The 12,655-nt window shown below is 41.7% G+C and overlaps 2 protein-coding genes and 1 pseudogene across 2 annotated transcripts; all 3 read left to right on the top strand.

The window, feature by feature from the left end:
• LOC109127721 (probable disease resistance protein At5g47260) lies at nucleotides 7–2,175 on the top strand. The gene has a single exon (XM_019233097.1). The coding sequence runs from the start codon at nucleotides 64–66 to the stop codon at nucleotides 2,149–2,151; it is 2,088 nt and encodes a 695-aa protein (XP_019088642.1). The 5' UTR covers nucleotides 7–63; the 3' UTR covers nucleotides 2,152–2,175.
• Nucleotides 2,068–5,216, top strand: LOC104724637 (probable receptor-like protein kinase At5g47070). The gene is made up of 7 exons (XM_010443178.2): nucleotides 2,068–2,540; nucleotides 2,719–2,897; nucleotides 3,268–3,659; nucleotides 3,746–4,006; nucleotides 4,081–4,203; nucleotides 4,296–4,758; nucleotides 4,923–5,216. The coding sequence occupies exons 1-7, from the start codon at nucleotides 2,158–2,160 to the stop codon at nucleotides 4,994–4,996; spliced, it is 1,875 nt and encodes a 624-aa protein (XP_010441480.2). The 5' UTR covers nucleotides 2,068–2,157; the 3' UTR covers nucleotides 4,997–5,216.
• LOC104728495 lies at nucleotides 10,361–12,612 on the top strand (annotated as a pseudogene).

The following is a 12,655-nucleotide window of genomic DNA, read 5'->3' as shown; positions in this document are numbered from 1 at the left end:
TCTCTGCTGAATCGAAAGTATTTAGAAAACCTGGAGGAAAAGCTTGAGGCTTTGCAGAAAGAAATGCAAGACCTCAACGCAATGAGAAACGATCACTCGAAACGGCTGTCCGAAGAAACACAAGGTCTACAACAAGTCAAAGAATGGGTTTCAATGGTCCAAGAGATTGAACCGAGAGCCAATCGTCTACTTGATGAAAGTGTCTCTGAAATGCAGAGACTGTCAAGGTACGACTATGGTTCCCTTATCCCTGCATCCACCTATCGTTATAGTGAAAAGGTTCTCATGACTCTTGAACAAGTTAAAACTCTGAGAACTAAGGGGGTCTTTGAAGATGTCGTCTCTCGCAGACCTCTTCCGCCTCTTGTGATAAAGTTGCCCCCGATTCAACTAACTCTTTCTCAACAAAACTTGTTTCAAAGGGCGTGTCAGTTTTTAGAGGAACAAAATGTTGGGGCTTTGTGTATTTATGGTAGGGGTGGAGTAGGCAAAACCACCCTTCTTACTGAAATCAAAAACAAGTTTCTTTTTGAAGCATTTGGTCTTGTCATCTTTGTTGTTGTCAAGTCTGAAGTGGTCGAGAGCATACAGGACGCAATCATCGGTAGATTAGGCCTACTATGGGGAACAGAAACTAAAGAGGACAAGGCAGCTAAAATATATATGGCCTTAAAGGGACAGAGATTTTTCTTGTTATTGGACGGCATCCAGAGCGGATTGGATCTTGATAAAATTGGAGTTCCTTTTCCCAGCCAAGAAAATGGATGCAAAATCGTGCTCACTACTCGATCTCGGGAAGCATGTGATGATAACAAGTGGGTTGATGCTAAGGTAGAAGTTACATGTTTGAGCCCAGACGAAGCATGGGATTTGTTTCAAGAGACCGTCGGAGAGAACACGTTGAGAAGTCATCAAGACATACCTAAGCTCGCAAGAGTTGTTGCTAGTTCATGCCGTGGTTTGCCCCTTTCTCTCAGTGTCATTGGTGAGGCCATGTCACGCAAAAGGACTGTACGCGAATGGCGTTACTCTATTCATGTTTTGGCTTCATCCACAGCCGAATTTCCAGATATGGAAGATGGGGCTCTTCCCGTGTTAAAGTCTATCTATGATTATATGAGTGATGAGAATATCATCAGGTTATGCTTCCTTTATTGTGCTCTGTTTCCAGAAAATTGTGATATAAGAAAAGAAGATCTGGTAAACTACTGGATATGCGAGGGAATCCTTGCAAATGTAGATAGAGAGAAAGCTGAGCTCCAGGGATATGAAATTATCTGTGATTTGGTTAGGATGCGATTGTTGATGGAGGCTGGAAATGGATATTGTGTAAAGATGCATGGTTTGGTTCGTGAAATGGCCTTGTGGATAGCATCTGACTTTGGGAGGCAGATTGAACACTTTGTCGTGGTAGCCGGTGAGAGAATACATCAGATGCCAATGGTCAACGACTGGGGGATGGTTAGAAGAATGTCAGTGACATCTACTCAGATTCAGAATATATCAGATTCTCTCCAGTGTTCCGAGCTTACAACCCTTGTGCTCCAAAGAAACAGACACTTGAAATTGATCTCGGGTACTTTCTTTCAGAGGATGACAAGTCTTGTAGTCTTGGATCTATCATTAAACAAAGAACTTGGTGAATTGCCGGAAGAAGTTTCAAGCCTGGTGTTGCTGCGGTTTCTCAACTTATCATGGACATTTATAAAAGGATTGCCCCTTGGTTTAAAAGAGCTTAAGAGTTTGATACACTTGGATTTGGATTACACATCTAATCTTCAAGAAATTGACGTGATAGCAAGTTTATTGAATTTGCAAGTACTGAGATTATTTCATTCTGTTTCCATGGATCTCAAGTTAATGGAGGATCTACAACTTTTGAAGAGCCTGAAAGAGTTGAGTCTAACCGTGAGAGGATCTTCTGCTTTGCAGCAGTTACTAAGTATCCATGGGTTGGCAAGTTCTATCCAACGTTTACATCTCACTGAAACTACAATAGCCGATGGAGGAAGTTTATCGTTGAATGCTATGTTTGGTCTTCGCGAGCTTGATATTTTGGGATGTAATATCCCGGAGATAACCACTGATTGGAGTAGCACCATCCAAAGGGACATTGTGAAAATCCACAATTGCAGAACATACGCACAATGACTATTCATGGTTGAATGTCTTAGAGACTTGACATGGTTGCTGTTAGCCCCGTGTCTTGGTGATCTAAGTGTATCTGAGTGTCCGCAAATGGAAGAAGTAATAAGCAAAGAGAAAGCTATGACCAAGCTGGGTCATACGAGTGAGCAGCCCTTTCAAAATCTAACTAAGCTCGTCTTAGATGGTTTAGAAGACATCTACTGGACTCCTCTACCCTTCCCAGTTTTGGAATATCTCGAGATAAGGCGTTGTCCAGAGCTTAGAAGACATCCATTCAACTCTGAGAGTGCTGTAGGAAATCAAGTTGAAATGAAAATCGATGAGAAATGGATAAAAGTGGTTGAATTGGAGGATGAAGCTACGAAACAACGTTTCTCCCATATCAGTAACAGGTATCTATCTTTTTCCTCATCTTACATTTTGTTCTCTACTACGTACCATCTTAATTTTTTTGTTTTCCCTATAATTGTCAATCGTATTATTAATAGAAACTGGAAAGCTAAACTGATAAGATTTTGCAATGATGATCCTCATTTTGATTGATCATTTTTTTTTGTACGAACTATGTAGCAAACGGACGGAGTACAGAGACTTTCCACAGATGGCTGAAGATCCGAAGATGGATGGTCTGACTCTGACATCGGAGTCACATCCAATCCAAAACATTGACCAGGTCGGGACTACAAGAAGTGGAAAGACGGCCGTCCAATCTGGAACACACGCAACAGCTGGTATGATTGACACTCCTGGTACGAATTTTTGTAACCATGGCCCATTTCAAAAAAAGATCATTCTTCTCTTTTGGCGATTGAATTTTATTTTCTTCTTATAAAGCTTTGATTTTTTTCTGTATACAAAATAATTTCAAAGGTGAGTTGTAATTTAACGCTTGTTCGATAAGTCACAGTTCTTTCTTTATGTTGCTGTTGGGTTTTAGTGTACTATGTATACAAATCAACTTGTGAAAATTCGATTACTTCTAGTTCTAGCTTCGATCCTAAATGTTGGGTAACTTTGGAAAGGCTATAACTTTTTAGATTATAGTTGTTGGGTGATATGCTCCAATTAATGTTCTGGTTGCGTATATGTACATAACCAGTGTTTATTTGTTTCGTGCAGTGGAGAACCCTCGCCGTTCTAATCTCTTCTCGACAGTGAAGGGTTTCTTGTTCTCAGGTGGGGACAAGAAAGGGGTTTCACTGACCTCTAACTCCTCTGACCGCGAAGTCAATCAAAGCGGGTCAGTGTTTAACTCTCCGGATGTCTCTGGGACGAGCGCAGAATCTTCCATGGGGAGGAAGAACTCGTACCCTACAGTGTCCACTAGAGCAAGTAATCTCAGAGAGTTCAGCATTACTGATCTCAAGTCTGCAACAAAGAACTTTAGCCAATCTGTTATGATTGGAGAAGGCGGTTTTGGTCGTGTCTTCAGGGGAACAGTTAGGAATTTAGAAGACCCGTCAATTACAATCGAAGTCGCGGTGAAGCAGCTTGGTAAAAGAGGGTTGCAGGTAAGTCTTTTTCTCCAGCTTTGTTCTCAAGATTTTGCAGTTATTCACGGGGCTAACTCGATTATCTCATTTCTTGGATTTTTTAGGGGTATAAGGAATGGGTTACAGAATTGAACTTCCTCGGGATTATTGAGCATATAAACTTGGTAAAATTAATTGGCTATTGTGCAGAAGATGATGAGCGTGGAATCCAACGGCTTCTGGTTTTTGAATATATGCCTAACCGAAGTGTTGAATTCCACTTATCCACTCGGTCACTCATAGTCCTTACTTGGGACCTCAGATTGAGAATTGCCCAAGATGCAGCTCGCGGCTTAACATACCTGCTCGAAGAAATGGATTTTGAGGTAATGTCATGACTCTGCTACGTGATTGATCTCATCTCTGTCTATTTACTGACTTTAATCTTTTGTTCTTTCAGATTATATTCCGTGATTTCAAGTCCTCAAACATTCTTTTGGATGAGGATTGGATAGCTAAGCTCTCGGGGTTTGGTTTGGCTAGTTTAGGTCCATCTAAAGAACCAACCCATGTTTCTACTTCTGTAAGTTCTGCATTTCACAATTTTTCGGTTACTAGATTTGAGAAAAGACATCTTAATCTATTAACACGTTACAATGAAACCGGCTTTATTAGGTTGTAGGAACTATAGGTTATGCAGCACCTGAATACATTCAAGCCGGCCGTCTCACATTGAAAAGCCATGTGTGGGCTTATGGAGTGTTCCTCTATGAGCTTATCACAGGGAGGCGACCGATAGACAGAAGCAAACCCAAGGGAGAGCAGAAGCTTCTAGAATGGGTGAAACCTTATCTATCGGACACAAGGAAGTTCAAGCTCATATTAGACCTGAGACTCGAAGGGAAGTACCCGATCAAATCGGTTCAAAAGCTAGCTGTTGTGGCCAACAGATGTTTGGTTAGGAATCCAAAGGCACGTCCCAAGATGAGTGAGGTGTTAGAGATGGTGACCAAGATTGTGGAAGCTTCTATAGGGAACGGCAGCCCGCAGCTAGATCCGTTGAACAGTCTAAAAGCTTCTAGAGATGCGGCGGGAGGACAGAAACAAACCCAAGGGAAAGCAGAAGCGTCTAGAATGGGTAAGACCTTATCTATCTGACCCAAGGAAGTTCAAGCTCATATTAGATCCGAGATGATGTGTTTGTATTTTATAGGTTTTAACCATAGTTTTTAGGTTTGTTTGTCTTTTATTGAGTTAAAGTGTGCTTTTAGAGTCTTTTTAATATTTTGTGAGTCTGTACAGGTTCTAAGCTACTTTGGAAGGAAACTGAGTGTTTTGGTGATGAAAATAAGCATCTGGAGCAAACACAAGAATAAGCATCCAGGATCGGCTGATCCTCATTCGTTTTAAACTGACTTTTAGGGTTTTATTTTAGTATTTAAGCACGAGGCTCGATCTCTAGAGACACAACTTTTATTCTACGCAGCTTTTGAGTACTTGTAAGCTTTGGGAAAAGATCTCTAATCATCTCTAACACTTTGGAGAAGAATTCTGAACCTTTTTATTTATCTTTGCAGTTCAATTATGTTTTCTTCATCTTTGATTTGTTGTTTCTGTTTATCTATGTTTGAGTAGTTTTACTTTTGGGTTTCGGGTTTCAAAAAGGGATTTATGGTTCTCTAAATTTAGGTTGTTAGATTTGGGATTGATCTTATTGTTCTTCATATACTGTTGTTGGGAGAGGCACTTTAAAACATTTCTACAACATTGTCTGAATGACTATGCATGTATCTCCATGCCGAACCTCCAAATCTTACTTCCATTCCGATGTTCGGCTGAGGATGTGGATATGCTTCTAAAGTCGGTCACGACAGATGAGATTAGGGCAGTCTTGTTTGCAATGCCAAAGGATAAGTCCCCATGGCCCGATGGCTATACCGTGGAGTTCTATAAAGCAATGTGGGATAATATAGGTCCAGAGTTTATTATAGCGGTTCAATCTTTTTTTGTGAAAGGGTTTCTCCCAAAGGGCTTGAATGCCACTATCCTTGCTCTTATTCCGAAAAAATCTGAGGCAAGGGAGATGAAAGACTACCGTCCTATCTCATGTTGCAATGTACTCTACAAGGTGATCTAAAAAATTCTTGCTAATAGGCTTAAACGAGTTTTGCCTAAGTTCATCTCAGGCAATCAATCAACATTTGTGAAGGATAGGTTGTTGATAGAAAATGTTTTGTTAGCCACGGAGTTGGTGAAGGATTATCATAAGATTACATGTCCATCTCGCTGTGCGATTCAAATTGATATCTCCAAGGCTTTTGATTCAGTTCAGTGGTCTTTTCTGCTCAACACTCTTCAAGCCATGGCTTTTCCACCCGGTTTCATTCATTGGATCGCTCTGTGTGTTACCACATCTTCGGTTTCGGTTCAAGTTAATGGAGAATTAGCAGGCTATTTTGGTAGCACAAGAGGATTGCGACATGGTTGTTCTCTTTCACCTTATTTATTCGTGATATGTATGGAGGTTCTATCTAAGAAGTTGGACACAGCTGCAGCCACAAGACACTTTGGTTATCATCCGCGGTGTAAAACCATGGGTCTTACTCATCTCAGCTTTGCGGATGACTTAATGGTGCTAACGGATGGCAAGGTTCGGTCTATTGAAGGTATCATCAATGTTTTTGAGGGTTTTGCTCGAGCTTCAGGACTTAGGATCAGTCTTGAAAAATCATCCTTGTATTTAGAAGGAATTACAGAGGCAGTCCACCAAGAAGTTTGTTCACGGTTTCCCTTTGCTATTGGTACGCTCCCGGTTCGTTACTTGGGGCTACCTCTGCTCACCAAGAGGTTTGCTGTTGTGGATTACCAACCGTTATTGGTTAAACTCAGAAAACGGATTGGTACTTGGACTTCACGGTCTCTATCTTTTGCGGGGAGATTAAACTTGGTAAGCTCGGTTCTATGGGGCATAACCAATTTCTGGTTGGCGGCATTTCGCCTTCCTAAAGCTTGTATCAGGGAGATCGATAAGCTCTGTTCTGCCTTTATTTGGTCCGGACCTGATCTGAGTTCATGTAAAGCAAAGGTGGCTTGGAAGGATGTCTGCAAACCAAGAGAGGAGGGTGGGTTGGGCCTCCGTTCGTTAACAGAGGCAAATAATGTTTGTTGCTTGAAGCTGGTCTGGAGAATTGTCTCGCATAGTCCCTCTTTGTGGGTTCGTTGGGTCACTACAAATTTTCTTAAAGGGGAATCCTTCTGGGCTGTGAGCGTGACTGCTTCTGCAGGGTCGTGGATATGGCGTAAGTTACTTTAGTACAAGACAGTCGCAAGGGAGCTTTCTAAGTGTGAAGTTGGGAATGGTTTACAAACCTCTTTTTGGTATGATAAGTGGTCTAATTTGGGTTGTCTGATGGATATCACAGGTCGTCGTGGAATCATTGCTTTAGGCATTAATCTATCTGCTACTCTGGCTGAGGCTTGGCACCCTCGACGGAGGCGCAAGCATAGAGAAGGTGCTCTCAACCTTATTGAGGAGACTTTAACTCAGCAGTGGCATCAACGTGACAGCTCCAGACCTGATGCAGTTTTGTGGAGGGGTACGGGTGACTCCTTCACGGATTCTTTCTCCACAAAAAACACTTGGCTTCACACTCGCGTGGCTTCATCCAAAGTCTCTTCGCATTCTGGTGTTTGGTTCCCTCATGCTACACCGAAATTCTCTTTTTGTACTTGGCTCGCAATGAAAAACCGCCTTTCTACTGCAGATCAGGTGATGCTCTGGCAACGGGATGCTTCTCCGATGTGTGTTCTGTGCAATCTTCAAGCGGAGTCGCGTGATCACTTATTTTTCCGATGTTGCTATTCCACTGAGGTTTGGTCTGCACTAGCTATTCCAGTCATCCCTAGAGGGTTTTCCACGGATTGGGGGGAGGTTGTCCAGCACCTCACCCCGCCTGCACACGATCGTATTCCCCTGTTTCTGATTCGCTACTGTTTTCAAATCATTGTCTACTCGCTCTGGAGGGAGCAGAATGACAGGAAACATGGTGCATCGCCTCTTCCAGCCGCACGACTTATCTCTTTGTTGGATAAGAAGATCAGAAACAAGGTCCTCGCCATCCAAAGAGAGGGGGATTTGCGCTACGAAGCTGCTCTAAGATGCTGGTTAGCATCACGTGGATTCTAGCAGTCTTTAAACTTTTGAATGATTTGCTCTGTTATCATTTCTAATTCTTAAGTACCCATCGGACCAATTGTAAAGAGAACGCTATTTTTTCTTGAATTAATTTAACATTATATTCAAAAAATAATGCTTAAGCTAGACTGATCACCTACATTAAGATTTTAGGTTTAATTCATCGTGACACCAAAAGTGTTGTTGAGTTGCTTGAAAAGAACATAGGTGAGCAAGGTGGACCTTAGACAACGGAAGTTGAAGTTGATCCACCTTGTGAACAAATCAAACTTGAACTTTAATGCTTGCTTGTTTAGCTAGATTCAAACGGAAGTTTAGGGTCTAGTTATCTCCTTACATAGTTAGCTAATGCTGCGGAAGTCGGTTATCTTTATAATTGAGATTTGAGTTCAAGAACGAGGTCTAATGCTTTCCTAATCTATCATCTAAATTTGTGGTTGTATCCCCTAACTGATTCCCTACGCCCAATATTTTTCCTTGAATTCAAAACCCTGATTTATTTCCGTTTTTAATTGGTTACTTGAAACACAAACCTCCTCTTTGGCCTTAGCTATACTTGATATTTACAATTTCATAGTGCATTGATTCGACCTTGAAGTGTTACGACGACACCACTGGATCGTGGTTGAGTGCACATTAGGTTTTAATTGACCTTTGATCACGAGGCTCGAGGGGAAGTACCTGATCAAATCGGTTCAAAAGCTAGCTGTTGTGGCCAACAGATGTTTGGTTAGGAATCCAAAGGCACGTCCCAAGATGAGTGAGGTGTTAGAGATGGTGGAGATGGTGGCCAAGATTGTGAAAGCTTATAAAGAGAACAGCAGCCCGCAGCTAGTTCCGTTGAATAGTCTAAAAGCTTCTACAGATGCGGCGGGAGGACAGAAACAAACGCAAGGGAAAGCAGAAGCGTCTAAAATGGGTAAGACCTTATCTATCTGACACAAGGAGGTTCAAGCTCATATTAAATCCGAGGCTCAAAGGGAAGTACCTGATCAAATCGGTTCAAAAGCTAGCTGTTGTGGTCAACTGATGTTTAGTTAGGAATCCAAAGGCATGTCCCAAGATGAGTGAGATGTTAGAGCTGGTGACCAAGACTGTGGAAGCTTTTACAGGGAATATNATTGAGGAGACTTTAACTCAGCAGTGGCATCAACGTGACAGCTCCAGACCTGATGCAGTTTTGTGGAGGGGTACGGGTGACTCCTTCACGGATTCTTTCTCCACAAAAAACACTTGGCTTCACACTCGCGTGGCTTCATCCAAAGTCTCTTCGCATTCTGGTGTTTGGTTCCCTCATGCTACACCGAAATTCTCTTTTTGTACTTGGCTCGCAATGAAAAACCGCCTTTCTACTGCAGATCAGGTGATGCTCTGGCAACGGGATGCTTCTCCGATGTGTGTTCTGTGCAATCTTCAAGCGGAGTCGCGTGATCACTTATTTTTCCGATGTTGCTATTCCACTGAGGTTTGGTCTGCACTAGCTATTCCAGTCATCCCTAGAGGGTTTTCCACGGATTGGGGGGAGGTTGTCCAGCACCTCACCCCGCCTGCACACGATCGTATTCCCCTGTTTCTGATTCGCTACTGTTTTCAAATCATTGTCTACTCGCTCTGGAGGGAGCAGAATGACAGGAAACATGGTGCATCGCCTCTTCCAGCCGCACGACTTATCTCTTTGTTGGATAAGAAGATCAGAAACAAGGTCCTCGCCATCCAAAGAGAGGGGGATTTGCGCTACGAAGCTGCTCTAAGATGCTGGTTAGCATCACGTGGATTCTAGCAGTCTTTAAACTTTTGAATGATTTGCTCTGTTATCATTTCTAATTCTTAAGTACCCATCGGACCAATTGTAAAGAGAACGCTATTTTTTCTTGAATTAATTTAACATTATATTCAAAAAATAATGCTTAAGCTAGACTGATCACCTACATTAAGATTTTAGGTTTAATTCATCGTGACACCAAAAGTGTTGTTGAGTTGCTTGAAAAGAACATAGGTGAGCAAGGTGGACCTTAGACAACGGAAGTTGAAGTTGATCCACCTTGTGAACAAATCAAACTTGAACTTTAATGCTTGCTTGTTTAGCTAGATTCAAACGGAAGTTTAGGGTCTAGTTATCTCCTTACATAGTTAGCTAATGCTGCGGAAGTCGGTTATCTTTATAATTGAGATTTGAGTTCAAGAACGAGGTCTAATGCTTTCCTAATCTATCATCTAAATTTGTGGTTGTATCCCCTAACTGATTCCCTACGCCCAATATTTTTCCTTGAATTCAAAACCCTGATTTATTTCCGTTTTTAATTGGTTACTTGAAACACAAACCTCCTCTTTGGCCTTAGCTATACTTGATATTTACAATTTCATAGTGCATTGATTCGACCTTGAAGTGTTACGACGACACCACTGGATCGTGGTTGAGTGCACATTAGGTTTTAATTGACCTTTGATCACGAGGCTCGAGGGGAAGTACCTGATCAAATCGGTTCAAAAGCTAGCTGTTGTGGCCAACAGATGTTTGGTTAGGAATCCAAAGGCACGTCCCAAGATGAGTGAGGTGTTAGAGATGGTGGAGATGGTGGCCAAGATTGTGAAAGCTTATAAAGAGAACAGCAGCCCGCAGCTAGTTCCGTTGAATAGTCTAAAAGCTTCTACAGATGCGGCGGGAGGACAGAAACAAACGCAAGGGAAAGCAGAAGCGTCTAAAATGGGTAAGACCTTATCTATCTGACACAAGGAGGTTCAAGCTCATATTAAATCCGAGGCTCAAAGGGAAGTACCTGATCAAATCGGTTCAAAAGCTAGCTGTTGTGGTCAACTGATGTTTAGTTAGGAATCCAAAGGCATGTCCCAAGATGAGTGAGGTGTTAGAGCTGGTGACCAAGACTGTGGAAGCTTTTACAGGGAATATCAGCCGGCAGCTAGTTCCGTTGAATAGTCTAAATGCTTCTAGAGACGGGGGAGGAAAGAACAAGAGGGTTTTAGAGACGATAATCAATGGTGATGACGGCGGCGGCGGTGAATGAGGTTGTTTTGGAAAGTTATGGAACCCAAAGACCATAGGAGCTTGTTGATTGCTTAAAATTTAACCTCATCTCACGAATATAGAAGATGAGGTTTGGCCGAAATCCATTGGTCATACACGGAAGCTAGTGATCCTTGATGACGTTTGGACAAAGGAATCTCTAGATCAGCTGATGTTCAATATTCCTGAAACCATAACGCTTGTGGTCTCACAATCTAAACTCGCAGATACCATGAAGAAGGGAGATAAGAGGGATGAGAAAGAAGTAGGCGGTGATTTTTTTTTTAGTTTTTTTTAAGGGTTTTTAGAATAATGGCTCTGATACCATGTTACTCAGTAAATGTGAGTTGCCCTTCTATTCATTAGAGGTTACACATATATACAAGTATAGGAGAGTGCTCTCCAAGTCTTAGCGATATATACATGGTAAGTGAATATTTCATATTCCCTTATCTATCACCTAGAACCACCAATAATGTAGAGTTACTAAATGATCATGAAGCAACGTCTCTGTTCTGTCTCTCTGGTTTCAACCAGAAATCAGTCCCTTCAGGGTTCAGGAAAAGTTTGGTCAAGCAGGTAATGGGTCTGCTACAAGTGTTACATGCATAATAGTAATATTCTTTGTACTTCAGTACTCATATGGACTCTATTTGGTAAGTTGTTGGGGAGTGTAAAGGTCTACCTTTGTCTCTGAAAGTCATTGGTGCTTCATTAGAAGACCAACCTGAAAAATATTGGGAAAGTGCAGTGGAGAGGTTATCAAGAGGTAAACCTGTTGATGAAACTCATGAGAATAAAGTGTTTGCTCAAATCGAAGCAACTCTAGAAAATCTCGATCCTAAAAGCAAAGAGTGTTTCTTGGATATGGGTGCTTTCCCTGAAGGCAAGAAAATCCCTGTTGATGTTCTCATCAACATGTTGGTGGAGATACATGATCTAGAGGACGCAACTGCCTTTGATGTTCTTGTTAATTTAGCAAACCGGAATCTCCTTACTCTCGTGAAAGATCCAACGTAAGGTTATAGAACTCTTTATGTTCTCATCTCTTGTAGCCACATTTACAGTTATAACCATTCTTAACCAGTTTACCATGGATAATGTTGCAGGTTTATCGCTATGCCCACTAGCTACTATGATATATTTGTGACGCAGCACGATGTTTTAAGAGATGTAGCACTTCATCTTAGCAATCGTGGGAAAGTAAGTAGAAGAGAGCGGTTAAAATAATGCCAAAAAGAGAGTCAATGCTTCCCAGAGAATGGGAGAGGAGCAATGATGAGCCATACAATGCCCGGGTGGTTTCCATTCACAGGCAAGAATTAGTTACACGACGATATTCTAATGAATTAATTCGGTTTGTCACTAGACTCGTAAGCTATTTATATGGATTTCAATTTTATTTTATTTTTCTTTACAGGAGAAATGACTGAGATGGACTGGTTTAACATGGATTTCCCCCATGCAGAAGCTCTGATAATAAACTTCTCTTCAGACAACTATGTATTGCCTCCTTTCATTGCTAATATGGAAAGGCTTAGCCGCTTAGGGTGTTTGTGATTAACAACAACGGTATCTCTCCAGCGCATGCCCATCTACATGACTTCCCCATCTCTACCAATTTGACCAATCCGAGGAGTCTCTGGCTTGAGAGGGTTCATGTCCCTGAACTCTCTAGCAGTACGATACCCTTGGAAAACCTCCACAAGCTATATCTGGTTATTTGCAAGATCAATAACAGTTTTGATCAGACAGCAGTAGACATGACAATTTGAGTAACAAACTTCAAAATGGCTATAGACTTAGCCTTTGTCTCAC

Source organism: Camelina sativa, chromosome 11 (assembly GCF_000633955.1).
Source record: "Camelina sativa cultivar DH55 chromosome 11, Cs, whole genome shotgun sequence".
NCBI lineage: Eukaryota > Viridiplantae > Streptophyta > Magnoliopsida > Brassicales > Brassicaceae > Camelina > Camelina sativa.
This window is presented reverse-complemented; position numbering and strand designations above follow the sequence as displayed.